Source organism: Gobio gobio (assembly GCF_949357685.1).
Source record: "Gobio gobio genome assembly, chromosome: 10".
NCBI lineage: Eukaryota > Metazoa > Chordata > Actinopteri > Cypriniformes > Gobionidae > Gobio > Gobio gobio.
Genome location: NC_137116.1, coordinates 45,039,592 through 45,056,705, shown reverse-complemented (window position 1 = coordinate 45,056,705; position 17,114 = coordinate 45,039,592). Strand labels below are relative to the sequence as shown.

The 17,114-nt window shown below is 39.1% G+C and overlaps 2 protein-coding genes across 3 annotated transcripts in view; one reads left to right on the top strand and one right to left on the bottom strand.

The window, feature by feature from the left end:
• Positions 1–6,183: 6,183 nt before the first annotated feature.
• Positions 6,184–9,854, top strand: mpeg1.2 (macrophage expressed 1, tandem duplicate 2). The gene is made up of 2 exons (XM_079826597.1): positions 6,184–6,652; positions 7,770–9,854. The coding sequence occupies exons 1-2, from the start codon at positions 6,212–6,214 to the stop codon at positions 9,465–9,467; spliced, it is 2,139 nt and encodes a 712-aa protein (XP_079682723.1). The 5' UTR covers positions 6,184–6,211; the 3' UTR covers positions 9,468–9,854.
• A 1,783-nt stretch (positions 9,855–11,637) lies between these two features.
• colgalt2b (collagen beta(1-O)galactosyltransferase 2b) overlaps positions 11,638–17,114 on the bottom strand; it is a 29,159-nt gene continuing 23,682 nt past the window's right edge. For both annotated transcript variants that reach the window (XM_079827765.1, XM_079827766.1), the window contains exons 7-12: positions 16,461–16,534; positions 16,195–16,301; positions 15,935–16,067; positions 15,019–15,146; positions 14,713–14,919; positions 11,638–12,983 (exon numbers count right to left, since the gene is read on the bottom strand). In XM_079827765.1, coding sequence (XP_079683891.1) covers positions 12,710–12,983; positions 14,713–14,919; positions 15,019–15,146; positions 15,935–16,067; positions 16,195–16,301; positions 16,461–16,534 — 923 coding nt within the window. In that variant the 3' untranslated portion in view covers positions 11,638–12,709. The remainder of the gene's footprint in view (positions 12,984–14,712; positions 14,920–15,018; positions 15,147–15,934; positions 16,068–16,194; positions 16,302–16,460; positions 16,535–17,114) is intronic.

Genomic DNA, 17,114 nt, shown 5'->3' with positions numbered 1-17,114 from the left:
TCAACTGTTTACTGTCAGGGAATAATACGGATTCAGTTGCAGGTAACAGAAGAGTTTATTTTGAGCTCAAAAACGGACACAGGCAGCAATAGCAGGAAATCAAATGTCTACTGGTCCGGTGAGCACCATTAAACAAGGACAGTTCCCAATGTCACCAATGACGCAACGTAGAAGTTCTACTGAGTTCTCAGATGAGCGCGATGAGGGGAAATTCCCTGATGATAGTGAAGAGTGCGCAGAGAGGGTCTGGGACGATGATTCCGAGCTTCCACAGAGCGGGGATCGCCTGGGCAGGTAGCAAAGGCACTGAAAAAACTGGAAAACACATGTTGTCCAATTTACTTAATCGTATTATTTTTGATCTACGCAACAAATTTGTGTTTCTCTTCTAAACATGATTTCATTGCTTTCGATTAATGTAATTCTCTAAAATGTGCAATCTACTAGATTAAATTATTTGGGGTGAATGTGAACCAATTAAGTACTCGAAAATGATTTTTGCTGAAACTGTAGTTCCCAGAATGCTTTGCTTGAGACTTGACGACTAGAGTAAAATTGTTGAAATTTAGTGTTATTTTATGTGTTTTTGGGCAAAATGAGAAAAAGGGGGAGACTTTTTATTGTTTATTAGTGTTTAATGTTTAATTTTGTTGGAAATATTCGAACCATTTAAATTACACTGGGTTACCATAGTGGAGAAGAGCGGAGCGATTGCTTAGGCTGTGGACTGACTCAGAACATGTCATTCAAAAGCATTTTCTCACTTAGCACATATATGATGTGCTAATGCTGGCATATATAATGAAAGCTGTTGAATACAGCGTTACAGATCAGTCAAGTGACATCAAAAATGTACAAAAATAAACATGTGTTTTGATTAAAGAGGTAGGGTCTTAAGCCCCCGTGTGCACCACTGTTGTTAGGGAGCCATATTAAAATCATTGTGAGACTACTCAATTCGGTTACTTAAAAATGACTCAATTCCTTTATGTTGAAATTATGTGAACAAATTATGTTTGTTTAACTTAATTGAATCATGTGGAACCGATGTACATGATTAAATCATGTAAATCCAACACACCATTTTTTTCAGTGAAGGAATTAAGGTCTGGCGGGCGAGAGGGAGAGAGGAAGTAGAACAAAAAAAGAAAACAAGAAAACAAACAGCACTAGGAGTCTGAAAAAGCATGACACGACAGGACAAGACAATAATGAAAGTACTAGACTAAAAGTTAATTTATTTCACTAATTCCATTCAAAAAGTGAAACTTGTATATTATATTCATTCATCACACACAGACTGATATATTTCAAATGTTTATTTCTTTTGATTATTATAACTGACAACTTAGGAAAATCCCAAATCTCAGAAAATTAGAATATTACTTGAGACCAATACAGAGAAAGGATTTTTAGAAATCTTGGCCAACTGAAAAGTATGAACATGAAAAGTACTTAGTTGGGGTTCCTTGTGCCTGAATTATTGCAGCAATGCAGCGTGGCATGGAGTCGATTAGTCTGTGGCACTGCTCAGGTGTTATGAGAGCCCAGGTTGCTCTGATAGTGGCCTTTAGCTCTTCTGCATTGTTGGGTCTGGCATATCGCATCTTCCTCTTCACAATACCCCATAGATTTTCTATGGGGTTAAGGTCAGACGAGTTTGCTGGCCAATTAAGAACAGGGATTCCATGGTCCTTAAACCAGGTACTGGTTGCTTTGGCACTGTGTGCAGGTGCCAAGTCCTGTTGGAAAATTAAATCTGCATCTCCATAAAGTTGGTCAGCAGCCGGAAGCATTAAGTGCTCTAAAACTTCCTGTTATACGGCTGCGTTGACCTTGGACCTCAGAAAACACAGTGGACCAACACCAGCAGATGACATGGCACCCCAAACCATCACCGACTGTGGAAACTTTACACTGGACCTCAAGCAACATGGATTGTGTGTCTCTCCTCTCTTCCTCCAGACTCTGGGACCCTGATTTCTAAAGGAAATGCAACATTTACTTTCATCAGAGAACATAACTTTGGACCACTCAGCAGCAGTCCAATCCTTTTTGTCTTTTAGGCGAGACGCTTCTGACGCTGTCAGTTGTTCAAGAGTGGCTTGACACAAGGAATGCGACAGCTGAAACCCATGTCTTGCATACGTCTGTGCGTAGTGGTTCTTGAAGCACTGACTCCAGCTGCAGTCCACTCTTTGTGAATCTCCCCCACATTTTTAAATGGGTTTTGTTTCACAATCCTCTCCAGGGTGTGGTTATCCCTATTGCTTGTACACTTTTTTCTATCACATCTTTTCCTTCCCTTCGCCTCTCTATTAATGTTCTTGGACACAGAGCTCTGTGAACAGCCAGCCTCTTTTGCAATGAACATTTGTGTCTTGCCCTCCTTGTGCAAGGTGTCAATGGACGTCTTTTGGACAACTGTCAAGTCAGTAGTCTTCTCCATGATTGTGTAGCCCAGAACTAGACTGAGAGACCGTTTAAAGGCCTTTGCAGGTGTTTTGAGTTAATTAGCTGATTAGAGCGTGGCACCAGGTGTCTTCAATATTAAACCTTTTCACAATATTCTAATTTTCTGAGATACTGAATTTGGGAGTTTCCTTAGTTGTCAGTCTTAATCACCAAAATTAAAAGAAATAAACATTTGAAATATAGCAGTCTGTGTGTAATGAATGAATATAACATACAAGTCACTTTTTGAATGAAATTAGTGAAATAAATCAACTTTTTGATGATATTCTAATTGTATGACCAGCACCTGTAGGTCACGAGCGAAAGCGTTGCACAACATACAACAACGGTCTGACAAAAGAGTGAGAAAGATCTGATATAGGGGAGAATAATGAGGGGAAATTAGCAACAGGTGTAACGGTGAACACAAAGGAGAATTAGAGTGGGAGGGGAAACACCACAAAGACAGCGGAACACCTGGCTAACTTGTCAATACAGACCATGTGCTCAAGAAAAACAAAGCACGCAAACACGGAGACACAAAGCCAAAACAAGATCAGACCAAAGTCATTACATTTAGTTCCACATATTCTTCAAAGTATCTTCTTTTGTGTTCAGCAGAAGAAACACCAGAAGAAGAAGTCCCCATTTTGCTCCGCCATGTTTCTACAATAACCCTTAAACGGACAAACTGCTCAGCGCTAGCTACTCTCTGCAGTGCTGTCTCAGATGAGGACATCTTTGTCCTGTACCGGCCACTGTCCCTTCTCTATGTGCTTCGAAAGGGAGGGATGACCAGTGGGTGAATACGTTTTAAAATTGGAGGATAAATGTTGATGTTAAATCCCTATTGTTTTAAATAGAATTGTTCTATAGCCTACTGTATTTAATGCAATTACATCATAAACAAATTAATTTACAGAAACATTTGGAACAATCCCTTACCTTACTTTTCAACGGAAAAGTAATGAATTACTGTACTTCTGCAGTACACCCAACACTGGTCAAGATCCTTGAGAACTTTTGGAAATTAAACTAGTTTTTCTTAAGCACTCATTGTACCTTGTAAACATTTCCTGTGCCTATGACTCTAAAATTACATAGCAACCTGTCAAGGATTGGAGTTCTTGTACATACAGTTTAAGATATATTTACTTATTTTAAAGAAACCACTTGGTCAATAGAAAGATAATGCAGGATTATGAAGAATATTAGTCGGTGGTTTCCTGTAGTGTGTGATGTTGTTTTTGTAGATGCGTAAAAAACATTTGAAACCAGTTGGGACAGTTTTCAAAGCATTTGTCTTCATTCCATTGATAAGTCAGCTGTGACTGTAAAATATGTGTGTAAAATATAAGTGTATGACTCTAACCAGCAGAAGGTTTGAGTAGCCTATTTAATATATTTTTCTCAGTTCAATAATAAAATATTTCAATGTTGGAGTGCAATTTAGTCAAGTATGTAGGCTACATCGTTGGTGACAATAGTAAAAGGTGACAAAAGGTGCATATTAGTATATTGGTACCAAAAGTGTACATATTAGCATGCATTATACCTTTTTAAAGGGTACTGTCCCAGTGACAGCTTTTATACTTTTTGTTCTGAGAGTGTATTAAAGGGTTAGTTCACCCAAAAATTCTGTCATCATTTACTCACTCTCATGTCGTTCCAAAATGTGAGACTTTCATTCATCTTCAGAACACAAATTAATATTTTTAATTAAATCAGAGAGATTGCTGCCCCTTCATTCACAGTCCACACAACTTTGACACTTTAAAAAGTTAATAATCCATATGAATTGAGCGGAGGAGACACGATCGCTTTATATGATGAACAGATTTAATTTAGGCTTTTATAAACTTTCATCAACTCTGATAAAATGGAAGCTCAAGCATGCCTGGCTGACACAAGAGAACCAATGAGGTTAATCTTGTGTGTAACGCAGTACATTTGAGCTTCTGCAAGGACCAATGAGCTTTGTTCTCACAGCGTCAAGCGAACACGTTTAAGTTTCTGTTTATAATCAGTGATCAATGTTTATATGGGAATAAAAGCCTAAATTAAATCTGTGGCAAGCAGGGTGGGGCTGAGAGCCGTGGGAACGGAACAAGGCCGGTGGCGCGAGTGCTAATGAGTCTCACGGAGGAGCTCCTGGAGAATAAAATGAGGAGCAACGGCAGTGCAAGACAAGAGAGGATTAGGACTTTATGTTGTTTTTATTATGTTTATATGTGGCAGTCGTTTGTCAGGGGCTGCCAGTTTACTTTCGTTTTGTATCGAGTCATCCGCGGAGGAGAGTCCAGTACCATCGCATGGCACCACAGGAACCGGGCTTAGCATTTTTATTTATTTTCCTCTCTCCCCTCTCTTTAAAGGGTTAGTTCACCCAAAAATGAAAATTATGTACTTAATGACTCACCCTCATGTCGTTCCACACCTGTAAGATCTCCGTTCATCTTTGGAACAGTTTAAGATATTTTAGATTTAGTGCGGAGTCGTGAACGCGGATTGACAACAGACTGGAAGAGAAGACAATGCTGAATAAAGTCGTAGTTTTTGTTATTTTTGGACCAAAATGTATTTTCGATGCTTCAATTAATTCTAACTAACCCACTGATGTCACATGGACTACTTTGATGATGTTTTTATAACCTTTCTGGTACCGTACATACATTTTCAATGGAGCGACAGAAAGCTCTCGGACTAAATCTAAAATATCTTAAACTGTGTTCCGAAGATGAACGGAGATTTTACGGGTGCGGAACGACATGAGGGTGAGTCATTAATGACATAATTTTCATTTTTGGGTGAACTAACCATTTCATTATCATCATGTGTATCTTACATGTGAATTTGCAAACATTTAAAACTAAGGCTGCATCTGAAAACTGGAAAATGCTGCCTACAGAGAACACATTTCAAGTTAGGAAGGCATCAAGGCATGTCTGAATCCAATGTTTACTTCAATTCCTGTCTCCTAAGAGACCTTTATCTGACTGATTTTTGAAAGCAGCATAGGTGTATCCTTTGCTGCCTTTGAATTCCCACAACCTATGCGTTGCATTCGGTGACAGTTGAGCTAGAAAAAGAAAAATGGCGTCTGAAAGTTTTTGACCAACATTTTCCACCTCTGGTGTCATTTCTAGCGAGAAATTACTACTGTAGTCATTAAATATTTTATTAATCTCACCAAAGCTTGCTTTATTTTGCTGTAGATCATTAAACTGTTACCTCAGAAGTCTGTCTGAAATCAGTTTCGTGAGGTACCTTGATGCAAGTCATTGCAAGTCATAAGGCAGTGAGGCAACAAGTCAGATGCCTAGGTTTTTGTTTAGATAAGTCTAAAGTATACCATGACAAAACCTTTATGCTGATTTAAAAAAAAAAAACATTAAATTTTTTTTTAAACATTTTCCTAAAAAAAATCTTACTGATGACAACCCAAAGTAATTCAAGAGATAAAACATCTCTGACAGTTGAACAATGTGCAGAACTTCGGAGATTCCCAACAAAATGAAAGTAAAAGTTGCTTGAACTCACGGGGTAAATTTAGCAGGAAAAACTTGGATGAAAGTTTATTACATACTTGCCACACCTCCTGTTAGATAAAAAGATGTGGGAAATTTGTACTACTAAGCTTCTACTGCTTGAATGTGAAAATAAAATTTCCCAAGGCCACACCTCCTGTTAGATAGTAAGATATAAAGCCAGGCAAAAGAAGAGGTGAGAAGCAGTCTAGTCGGTGCCACACATCACCATGAAGCCTTTGTGTATTTTACTGATGATCTTCGTCGTTGTCTGCAAGTCTAATGCATTTATCCGACCTAGTAATGGCCTCCGCGAATGTCGCATAAACTCAACTTTAACAGCACTAGAGGTGCTCCCAGGTGGAGGGTGGGATAACCTGCGCAACATAGACTTGGGACGGGTGATGAACTTGAGCTACTCCCAGTGCCAGACCACAGAGGATGGACTTTATCTCATCCCAGATGAAGTCTTTGTTATTCCAAAGAAAACAAGCGGAGTGGAAACTCACTCTGAGACCATCATGTCATGGCTGGAACAGAGAAGCTCCACATCAGGATCCATCAATGCAGACATTTCCTTCCCTCCTGTACTAAACGGAAAATTCTCTGAAGAAAATACGCGCATGAAAACACACCAAGTGAGAGGCAATTCCGTGACAACACGAGTTCAAGTAAGTAGGTAGCAGGGGTTTTCAAATTGCCAAAAATAGTTAGTGCGTAACAGTCTTATTTGTTCACCTTTATTGTTTTATTATGCAGGCAGCAATTTTTAACATTCGTAAGGGAGTTATAAAATGAACACAGAACGCTAAATTAGCCTATTTGCCAAGGAGCGCACTCATAGAGCGTAGGCTACGTAATATGCGTAAGCGAAGTTGACCTTCGCAAGCGCTACGCTCTCTTCCAGTTTAATTTCACGAAGTGAGTGAAAATCTGGACTGGTTATGTTCACTTCATAATCTGACGATGTGTCTGCTCAAAGATATGTTTTGTATTGACAAATTAATATGAACAAAAAATATAGCCTACATAATATGATAGAAACCATGAGAAGGGTGAATATTGACTGAGAGTTAATGTTCAGAAATTATTAATTATTATTATGTTTTGAACTATGCTGTATAGCTGTATTTAGCAATATGTTTATAGTCAAACTCAAAAATGCTTATATTTTCAATGATTAAAAAATGCCATTATTTTATTTTTAAAAGTTAACAATTGTATTTTGTTGACAAAATATTTTAGTTTGTCTTGTATATATTTTTTGATTATATCAGGTAACATTTTAAGCTGTTATTTGGTCATGTTACATTGTGCCCCACCTATGGGGCATGTTGTCACATTTCACTTCCAATATTTTGGGGTAAATCAAGAAAAAAGTATACACTGTATTAATGAAACAAAACCACATAATTGTACTAGACATGTGTGCAATTAATGTGGGAAACAATAAATACTCTGAACCCCAAGTGGATTTACACAAACTGAGAAAGTCAAAAAGCGTTAGGTTGTGCCCCGCTCTCCCCCTATTCACATAAAGAGCTTTTTAATTTATTGTTGTTTGCACTATAGGCTATATATATCAGGCAGCCTTTGAATCTACTTTAATATAAACTTAATTAACAAAGATAATGACTGCTTTCATTTCAATCATGAGAAAACAATAGGTATAAAACAATAGGTAGCCTATAGTTGTTTTCAGTAGAAAAAAAAAATAATTCTTAATTGACCTGGAAAAGGATTTAATTTAGATGTAATTGTTTTGTCTTTTCTTCTATATTTTCTCAGGTACGCAACCATCTCTACACTGTTAATGCATATCCTGACTTTACTCTGGACTCCCGCTTTGCTGAGCAGATAGTGGAAATCGCAGACGCTGTCGAGAACAATCAGACGCGTCAAGCAAATTATCTGTCGGAGAAACTCGTACTTGATTATGGTACCCATGTCATCACAAGCATCGACGCCGGTGCCACTTTGGTCCAAGAGGACTATATAAAAAGGTCTTATGTCTCTAACAGTGAGTTAGACAAGTCTTCTGTCTCTGCATCAGCAGGCTTGAACTTTTTTAACAAGGTTAACTTTAACTTCGGTAGCAAGGAAACCCAGGAAACCTCTGGCACCCTCAGTTACCAGCAAAACATTACATATTCTCTAGTTCAGAGCCACGGCGGGGCTTTATTCTACCAAGGCATCACTCTGCAGAAGTGGCAAGAGAGCACTCAAAATAACCTTGTGGCTATTGACCGTTCTGGTATGCCACTGCACTATTTCCTCAATCCATCCACATTTCCTGATCTTCCAGTTCCAACTTTACACAAACTGGCCTTGTCAGTCCAAAAGGCTGCAGAGCGTTACTACAACATCAACACCATTCCAGGATGTGTAGATCAAAATTCCCCAAACTTTAACTTTCAGGCCAATGTAAATGACAAATCCTGTGAAGGTCCAGTCACCAATTTGACCTTTGGTGGAGTTTACCAAAAATGCAGTCCAATGTTGGCAGATGGTAATGTCATCTGCGATGAGCTTGAGCAAAAAAATCCAAATACTGGCGACTATTCTTGCCGCCAACCGTATGCTTCCTATTTGTTACACTCAGAGACAGTAGAGCAGAGTTATAATAAATACGAGTGCCATAAGAAATGTCATTCATGCTGGCTAGTTTTGACATGCTGTGACAATGTATGTGGAAATGCTTACTACGTCCGTAGTGCAAAAATTGACACTTACTGGTGTTCCACAAATCAGATAGTCCCTCAATACTCTGGATACCTCTTTGGAGGTCTATTCGGACCATCTTTACAAAACCCATTGACCAAATCTCATGACTGTCCTCCAAATTACTTTGCACAAGTATTTTTGACTAATGGCATGATGATTTGTTTGAGCAATGACTATGAGGCGGGAACAATATCTTCTGTGCCATTTGGGGGTTTCTTTAGCTGCCAATCTGGCAACCCTCTTGCAAGGGGCGAATACCGTTGTCCACCTCAGTACAGCCAACACCTTGCTGCCATTAGTGATGGCTGTCAGGTATTGTACTGTGTCCAATCAGGCGAGTTTACTGGTGGCCAGTTAAAACCCATTCGCCTCCCACCATTCACAAAACCACCTTTGGTCAACATGATGGCGACAAACACTGTAGCTGTGATGACAGAAGGTGATCGGGCCTGGCTGAGGGTTGGAGAAACCAAAAAATGGAGACAAGCAAAGCTCGGTGAAGTCAATCAAATGGCCAGAATGTTCGATGCGTCATCTACCCGGATGTCAGGAGGTGAAAAGGCTGGTGTGGCCTGTGGCGTAATGACTTTGATCGCTGTTGTGGTGGCAGGAATTGTCCTCTTAATGAAACGGAGAAGGAGGTTTTCTCACTTCAGGTCAAGCAGGGGGTATGAAGAGATCCACAATGATGGTCAAAGTGTTGTAGAAATTCAGAGAGAGCAGAATACAAATGAAAACCCCACTCAAGCTCTGTTAGCTTAGTTGTGCTGGACTACAGATTTGTTAGGCTAATTATTCTAAGAGTAATCTTGATCAGCGTTGTAATCAAATGATTGGCATTTTGGTGATGGGGAATATATTGTTGTGGTGGTATTTACAACAGACCTACAGCTTGTGTGAATCATGATCAGTATTTTGTATTTTTATACATTATTCTGGTCCATTGTTTTAATGAGAATATATGTGTAATTATGTGTTCAGCATTCTGTGCATTAGCTACCATGCTTGTGTTGTTTTAATTTTTTAAAACTGGGAATGAGAATGTAAGTCAGTTCAAGTCACATTGCGTTTTTGTATTTAGCCTGCATTTTGTTATTGTTCTTTTTTATACTTTAATTAAAAAAAATTAAAATAAAAACGTTAAAGTGGAATTGACTGGTGTGTTTTGTAAGTTGTTCTGTTAAAGGTCCCATGGCATGACATTTTCATTTTATGAGGTTTTTAAACATTAATATGAGTTCCCCTAGCCTGAATATTGTCCCCAAGTGGCTAGAAATGTTGATCGGTGTAAACCGAGTTCTGGCTGTCTTTCTCTGCCTTTGAGAAAATGACAGGCCAGACTAGCCAATCCTGAAGTCTCCTGTTATGAAGTCAAAGCAGGAAAGGTTACCTCCCTTTCCTCCGCCCAGAGAATTTGGCACGCCCAAGCGAGCGCTATATTTGTTTGTACTCGAGAGATCATGGCTTTTAAACGAGCGAGGCATGCCAGTTGCTCAGTGTTTCGATGTACAAATGAAAACAGAAGCCTTTTTATAGTTCCTTCTGATCTGTGATCAGTGATTTCTTATGTGTAGCTAATTATTTATTATTTGTGCACACGCAGCGGCTTCTCTCTCTCCCGACAGAACGGTGTTTTCTATCTTGTGAGTCAGTGTTTTTGTACATCCTCGTCGCGTCTATCTGTTCTAAAATGTGCATACAGTCGTGAGTTTCTGCTCAACATCAGCAGAGTCACATCTTTAGAGATAAACCTCACACACGCCGAGGCTCGGGCTACACTGGCCGGTCGGCCTCAACTTTTTTCAAAAATCAAGTACTTCCTTCATGCCTCTCATTGTAAAAACATTAGTCACAGCAGCTTGTTTGTGAGGGACATGTTTGGTTATGTGTGGGTTATGTAAGAAAATACATCGCCTAAGATGTAACATGCACATAATAAGCAAGTTAGAACAAGAAAGAGAGATACACAAAACCGTATACACGCGTAGGCTAATTCACAGTAAGAGCATGATCCAGCATGTTTTATTTGTTTAAAATGCATTGTCATCCTTAATGCAGATGTAAATGTCTCTAGAGGACAGATAACATTCCACATTCCAGGTAGAGAGGACACCGACATGAAAGAGATGTTTTGGGTCACCATTACCCACCATCCCTTTGAACGACACCTCACAGACAAACTGCAATACCACTATACTCCAGCAGATGGCAGGGTATCCTAATATTACCGCACGAAAGAACAACCAAGCTGCCTGGCTGCATTTTGCCCTGATTTTGCCACAGATTGCGTTGAAACGAGCGTTTATTTAAATGCACACCATAATGTACAGCACCGAAATAATATAGAAAGATATCTACTGTAGCCTACTATGTTTGTGTCATGCTATGATTCCCATACTGATTTAAAACAAGTGCTTCCCGGAGGTTCCCGCTCTTTTTATTCTGGCACAATAATGTCAACTGAACTAAATGTACCTGTTAAATTTATGAATGATTTAATCTACCAGTACCAACCCAACACTAACATGGCACAGACTTAAGACATTTTAGCACAGGCAAAAATGTGAGCTGCTTTGTATAAATATCACTTATTTACTCACTGGTCATAAAATTGGCAGCACATTCTGAAATGGCAAGCTTGTTTATGGTCAATGTTTTTAGAATGTGCCATGTTTTTGGTTGCCAAATGCTGTAGCAGCCCATTTTAACAATAACCCAGCAAGTACACAACCCTTGCTTCGACACAGAATGGAAGTTTCAAACGCGTCTATCCGAGTTTAGCACTGAAACAGCTAGAGGCTGTTGGAAGTAGGCCTACATGTTATTCAAGATGACAGTTAACTACCCAAGCACAAAAATGTTGCTGATATACCAAAATGAGTCTGAGGTGTAGGCTACTTTGTTAGCTTTAACAGACATCGTTAGACACATTATATTAACGATCGGTCAGTTTTATTGAATTAGCCCACCACCAGCACCATGACATCTTCAGTTCATCAAAGAATGTAATGAAATAGACAGTAAGAGAACAGGAGCCAGCCTGCTGAGTGGAAAAATACAAGTGTGTTTGGAAAAATGAGAGCTATTTCAAAATTAGGATACATGACATAATGCCCAGTAAATCATGGAATATGTATCCCCTTGAGCCTCCAGGAATATTCTGGAAGGAATTAGTGACAATATGATGTTAACAATAACACAAAAGCACCGCTTGTCTCACACACACTTTAAACTAGATTTTGTACAGCTTTCTCATTCAGTAAAAAATTCCCATACTTAAGGACCAGTGAATGATGCATTACATGAAGTCACATGTTCTGGTTATATGGCAATTTAACGTGTTCTAAACAGGGTTTTAAATCCAGTACAACTGAAAAACATGTGAAAACGGCATATTTGAACAACTGACAAACAAACAAAAGTATGTAACCATTGCTCTTAATTTTTGGCTCTAAAATATAGGCCTACTTGACACATGAATGACATTTAAAAGTGATTTGGGGATGCTATTAAAATACATCGACTAATTTCCTTCCTGATAATATACAGTAGAAATGTGGACAGGCTGTAGGATTCTTTAATCCAACAATCCATATCTGTTTTTATATTACAATATAAAAAGAAAACTTTAAAATAAAGATTCATCTGTCTTGTTCATTCACTAGCAAAACCAAATCTAACTCCCATATGTCTGTGTTTCTCCATCCAGTCCTTCCGCAGTGTCCTCATCCTTCAAACACTTTGAAGTGTCCATCGGGGACCGTTTGGTCCCTCAATGTCTCTGGAAGGCATGATGAAATAAATAAAGTGGAAATAAAAAGAGCTTGTGTGTCTTTGTGCAAAATCAGCCAGCCAGCCAATGTTGTTCGAGCATCCCAGCCAGCTGTCATGCTATTTGCTGATGTGTCGCCAAGGAGGAGGGGACTGCTGGACATGGAGAAGTGAGCTGTCTGTGAGTCACTGTGTTTTATCATTCAGTTGTGTAGTTCGAGGACACAGAGAACTCAGAGTTCGTCTCGTGAGGCTCGGGACGCAGGCGGTGGTGTGTCCCCGGTGACGCTGTTCTGAGCGACTGAGTGAATTTGTGCCTGCTGGGCAGTTTTTTGAGCATACTGTCTGTCCCAGTCTGTGCTGACAGCCTCATCATCCCAAATAGTAGACGTCTCAGTGTCGCTGAAGTAACCCGGCTCGCCTGTATAGTGTGTTGGGTACAACAGCAACGGCTCAACAGAGAAAGCACGCAGATCCCTGGGATCAAAGTGAGACATGTATGCCGCACTGAGAGAGAGAAAGAGAGCGTGGATGAGGGGGGGAAGAAAAGCAAGGGCGTGAGAAAAATTACAAACAGGAAGGACATTTTTTAGTGGATAAATTATTTATATATTTTTTGATGCAATATATATATATATATATATATATATATATATATATATATATATATAGGCTACATAAAACTGCCATCAATATACACACACACACAAATATATACTATTGTTTAACATAAAAAATGTCATTTGATGGCAAAGCTGAATTTTCAGCATCATTACTCCAATAAGTGTCACATGATCCTTCATAAATCATTCTAATATGCTGATCTCATGCTCAAGAAACATTTCTTATTGTTATCAATGTTGACGACAGTTGTGCTGTATAATATTGTTGTGGAAACTGTGATACATTTTAAACAAAAGTTCAAAAACCACAAGTATTAATTTCTTTTAAAAAAATCGTATTGACCCCAAACCTTTAAACAGTAATGTTAAAATGAATATTTACATAATGTTCATATTTTACATTATATTTAAAAATGATTCAGTGATTATATGACGGGTATAGCAAGCTAATCTGCTAAACACTAAATTATTCACTCACTTTACGCTAATACAGCAGTAAATTCACACACCTGGGGTACACAATGAGTCTTTCTCTCTCTCTCTCTCTCTCTCTCTCTCTCTCTCTCTCTCTCTCTCTCTCTCTCTCTCTCTCTCTCTCTCTCTCTCTCTCTCTCTCTCTCTCTCTCACACACACACACACACACATACCAAAACACACAGAAAGTGGAGTATATTTATACAGTAATCCATCTGTCCTATACCAATGGCCCTTCCCCCAAACTCAGCGATCAATGGGAATTTTGTCCCTCTAATGCCAGCAACAGGAAGAACTGGCCCTTCCCAAAATTCCTTAAAGAAAGAGCAGGGAGAGAGACAGGGGAACCCAGAGAATGCAAGACAACAGGGGAGAAGGACCGCAGGGTACTGAAGGAGAGAAAGAGAAGGGCCAGTAAAGGCGACACATATTGGGGCACAGCCAGTGCTGAGCAGCTCTCCCAATAGAGGAAATGAGGTAGAAAGGCAGTCATTGTGTGACCCAGCAGGGACACCGTACTTATTTTCTCACTCTGAACAATCTAGCACTTTGTCTGTGCCACTCAGCAATACAACCTCAGTCTAAAGCTGCAATCTAGAGCTGTACGACTCTGGATAAATTGAGAATCAGAATAACATGTAATTTGAATATTTAAAAAAAAAATAGTTTGAATGAATGATTCAGTGACTCACTCATAAATGCTTCACTTGTTTCATTACTGGATGAATTAGCGTTTTTGAATGAATCTCTTGAATGAATGATTCAATGGCAAACAAACAAAATTAACAGTCACTTGTCACCACCTACTGGTGTAACAATGTAATTGATACAATCTTTATTTGAAGCATCAAGTTACTTTCAAAAGGTGATTTACTCTATTTTGATCACTAATGTAGACATCAGTGTTTATATCTGAACTATAATTTTTTTTTATCTCAGTACTTCTGTGATAATTTTAATTACTGTGAGACAGAAATAGTGATTCTTGTGTGGTTGAAAAGACTGTTTTTGAAGCTGTTTTATAACTACACATGACAACTGCTCTCTCTGGGTCAGCTGTGATCATACTTGTCAAAGGTTAAATAGACATCGTTGTCATTTAGGAATAAGCATCCATCCATCCATCCATCGCACTTACTTAGGGTGTTTGTTGAACATGACTGGTAGGAACTCATCTACAGGGAGCATCTTGCCAAGCGGCTGAGCAGCGAGGAGTTTCTTGGCCCCCTGCTGTGAAAGAGCATAACCTAAAGTCCAGTATGAGTAATCGGCCTTCACCAGGTTATTCACACCCTCTACAGACACCTCCGGCTGAGCTACTTGCATCCGCTTACGGCCCACATATCTATGGAGAAAGGCAAAGAAAGAGAGATGTAGAAAGATGTTTTTGTGAGCGGTGGAAAGGTGTCATCATGTGTTTGTTATCAGCTGTCGTTGTTCTTACATGAGATCCCAGTTCAGCTGAGCTTTTTCAACATCCTCCATGATGGTCTGTAACCTCCTCTTAAACCGAGGCTCAAACCTCACGTCATCTTCCAACACCAGCGCATGTTGCAGACCCCTCTCCACCACCTATTACATACAGACATGGTGCACCTGTAAACTACTGGGACTAAACAGAAAATCGTTTGAAAAGATTGTTTCAGCAAATAGTAACATTTACTGGAGTGCTGCTCGTCCAGCTTAAAGTAACTGTACACTTATACTATACTATTTATAAATTTGGTTAAACACTACTAACAGCAAAAAGCTTAAAAGAGGTCATTATAGTCCGAACAAAGACACAGGGACTCCAGTGTCCCCTGTGTTTGCATACACAGCCAACAAGCTCTTCTTTGTTTTATAGTCGAAGCACAAATTTCATGTTTTGTAGTGATAATTATTAGATGTGTTAAATAAACCTATAAAGAAAAAAAAATGTTATATTTATACAAAACATAGTCTTGAAAGAATGTCAAACTCAACCATTCAACTCATTTACATAAGTTATTAGAATAAAAAAAATATATAAACCAATATTAATCTTTAATTTATGGGAAGTATAAGTTTCCCGTTTACTTTTCATGTATTTAATTTTGATATTTATTTGATGTTACGTTAAAAAAACGAGAAAAAAAAGTACACAAAGCAGAGTTTTTCTATTTAGACGTGTTCCAAATTGAGCCAAAATCGCAAACCATATATAAAATTAAAAGGAAATAAAGTCACTCTTATGATATTTAGTTTGACATCCTGAGGTTGACGATCAGCATTTGCTTAACCTTCCACTAAATGTTTATTGAACAAGAAAAGAAATGCCTTCGGGCCCTGTTCCATATTGAAAGTGCCACATATTTGTTTTTAAGTGAGTGCGTCTGTACCTGTTTCCAGGTGAAGTGGTGGCTGAGAAAGCAGCCAATCTCTCCACGCGTCAGCACCCTACCAGAGTACGGATCTTTATAATCTGGCATCATCTCTATACCTAGAGCCTGAAGCTGAGATGAATTCAGTGACCTGAGGGAGAGTACAAAAAGTAAGAGCAACAAAATGTGAAGCGCTTTCACTTGAATGGTTCTGCCACAATTCGAAATACCCAAACACCATAAATGTGATGCCACAGAACGACCCCTCGATGACTTACTTCCCATCTACAGCAGCAACCAGCGTAGCCTCAATACCTAGCACAGCCAATGTGTTCAACATCCGTTCCCTCCGGTCCAACCTCCGCTTCAGATTAATCAGAAAGATCTGAGGGGGAAAGAGAGAACGAGAGAGTCTGAGGAATGAAGCAGGACAAAATAAGAAAATGCCACTTCAAAGAAGCTTAAATTAGCTGAAGTTTCTCTGCAGGATAACTATCATGAGTGTCCAGTCAAGCAAGACATTCCAGAGATTCTGCTCTCTCACCTCGTCAAAGCCCATCTTGTCCTGGGATTTGGGCGGAGTGAAGAGGAACTCGGAGGGTTTTAAGTTATGATCGACTGTAATAAAAGGCATTTAGCACAGGTTAAATGCACATCGGACAATTATACTTTGGAACATAACAAAATGTAAATAAATCTCCAACTAATGGAGGTTGAAAATGTAGTGTTAAAGTGCTGGAAAAAGGGTGGTTTATTAGGGGTGTTGGCTGTGGGTGTGCTTCATTATGCTTCATTATACTTTTGTTTTTGCCCCCATTTTTCATGAGCTGAACTCAAAGATCTAAGACTTTTTCTATGTACACAAAAGGCCTATATCTCTCAAATATTGTTCACAAATGGGTCTAAAGCTGTGTTAGTGAGCACTTCTCCTTTGCCGAGATAATCCATCCTCCTCACAGGTGTGGCATATCAAGATGCTGATTAGACAGCATGATTATTGCACAAGTGTGCCTTAGGCTGGCCACAATAAAAGGGATATTGGCAGGAACTGGAACACGCTGTCGTATACGCCGATCCAGAGTATCCCAAAAATGCTCAATGGGTGACATGACCGGTGAGTATGCTGGCCATGCAAGAACTGGGATGTTTTCAGCTTCCAGGAATTGTGTACAGATCCTTGCAACATGGGGCCGTGCAT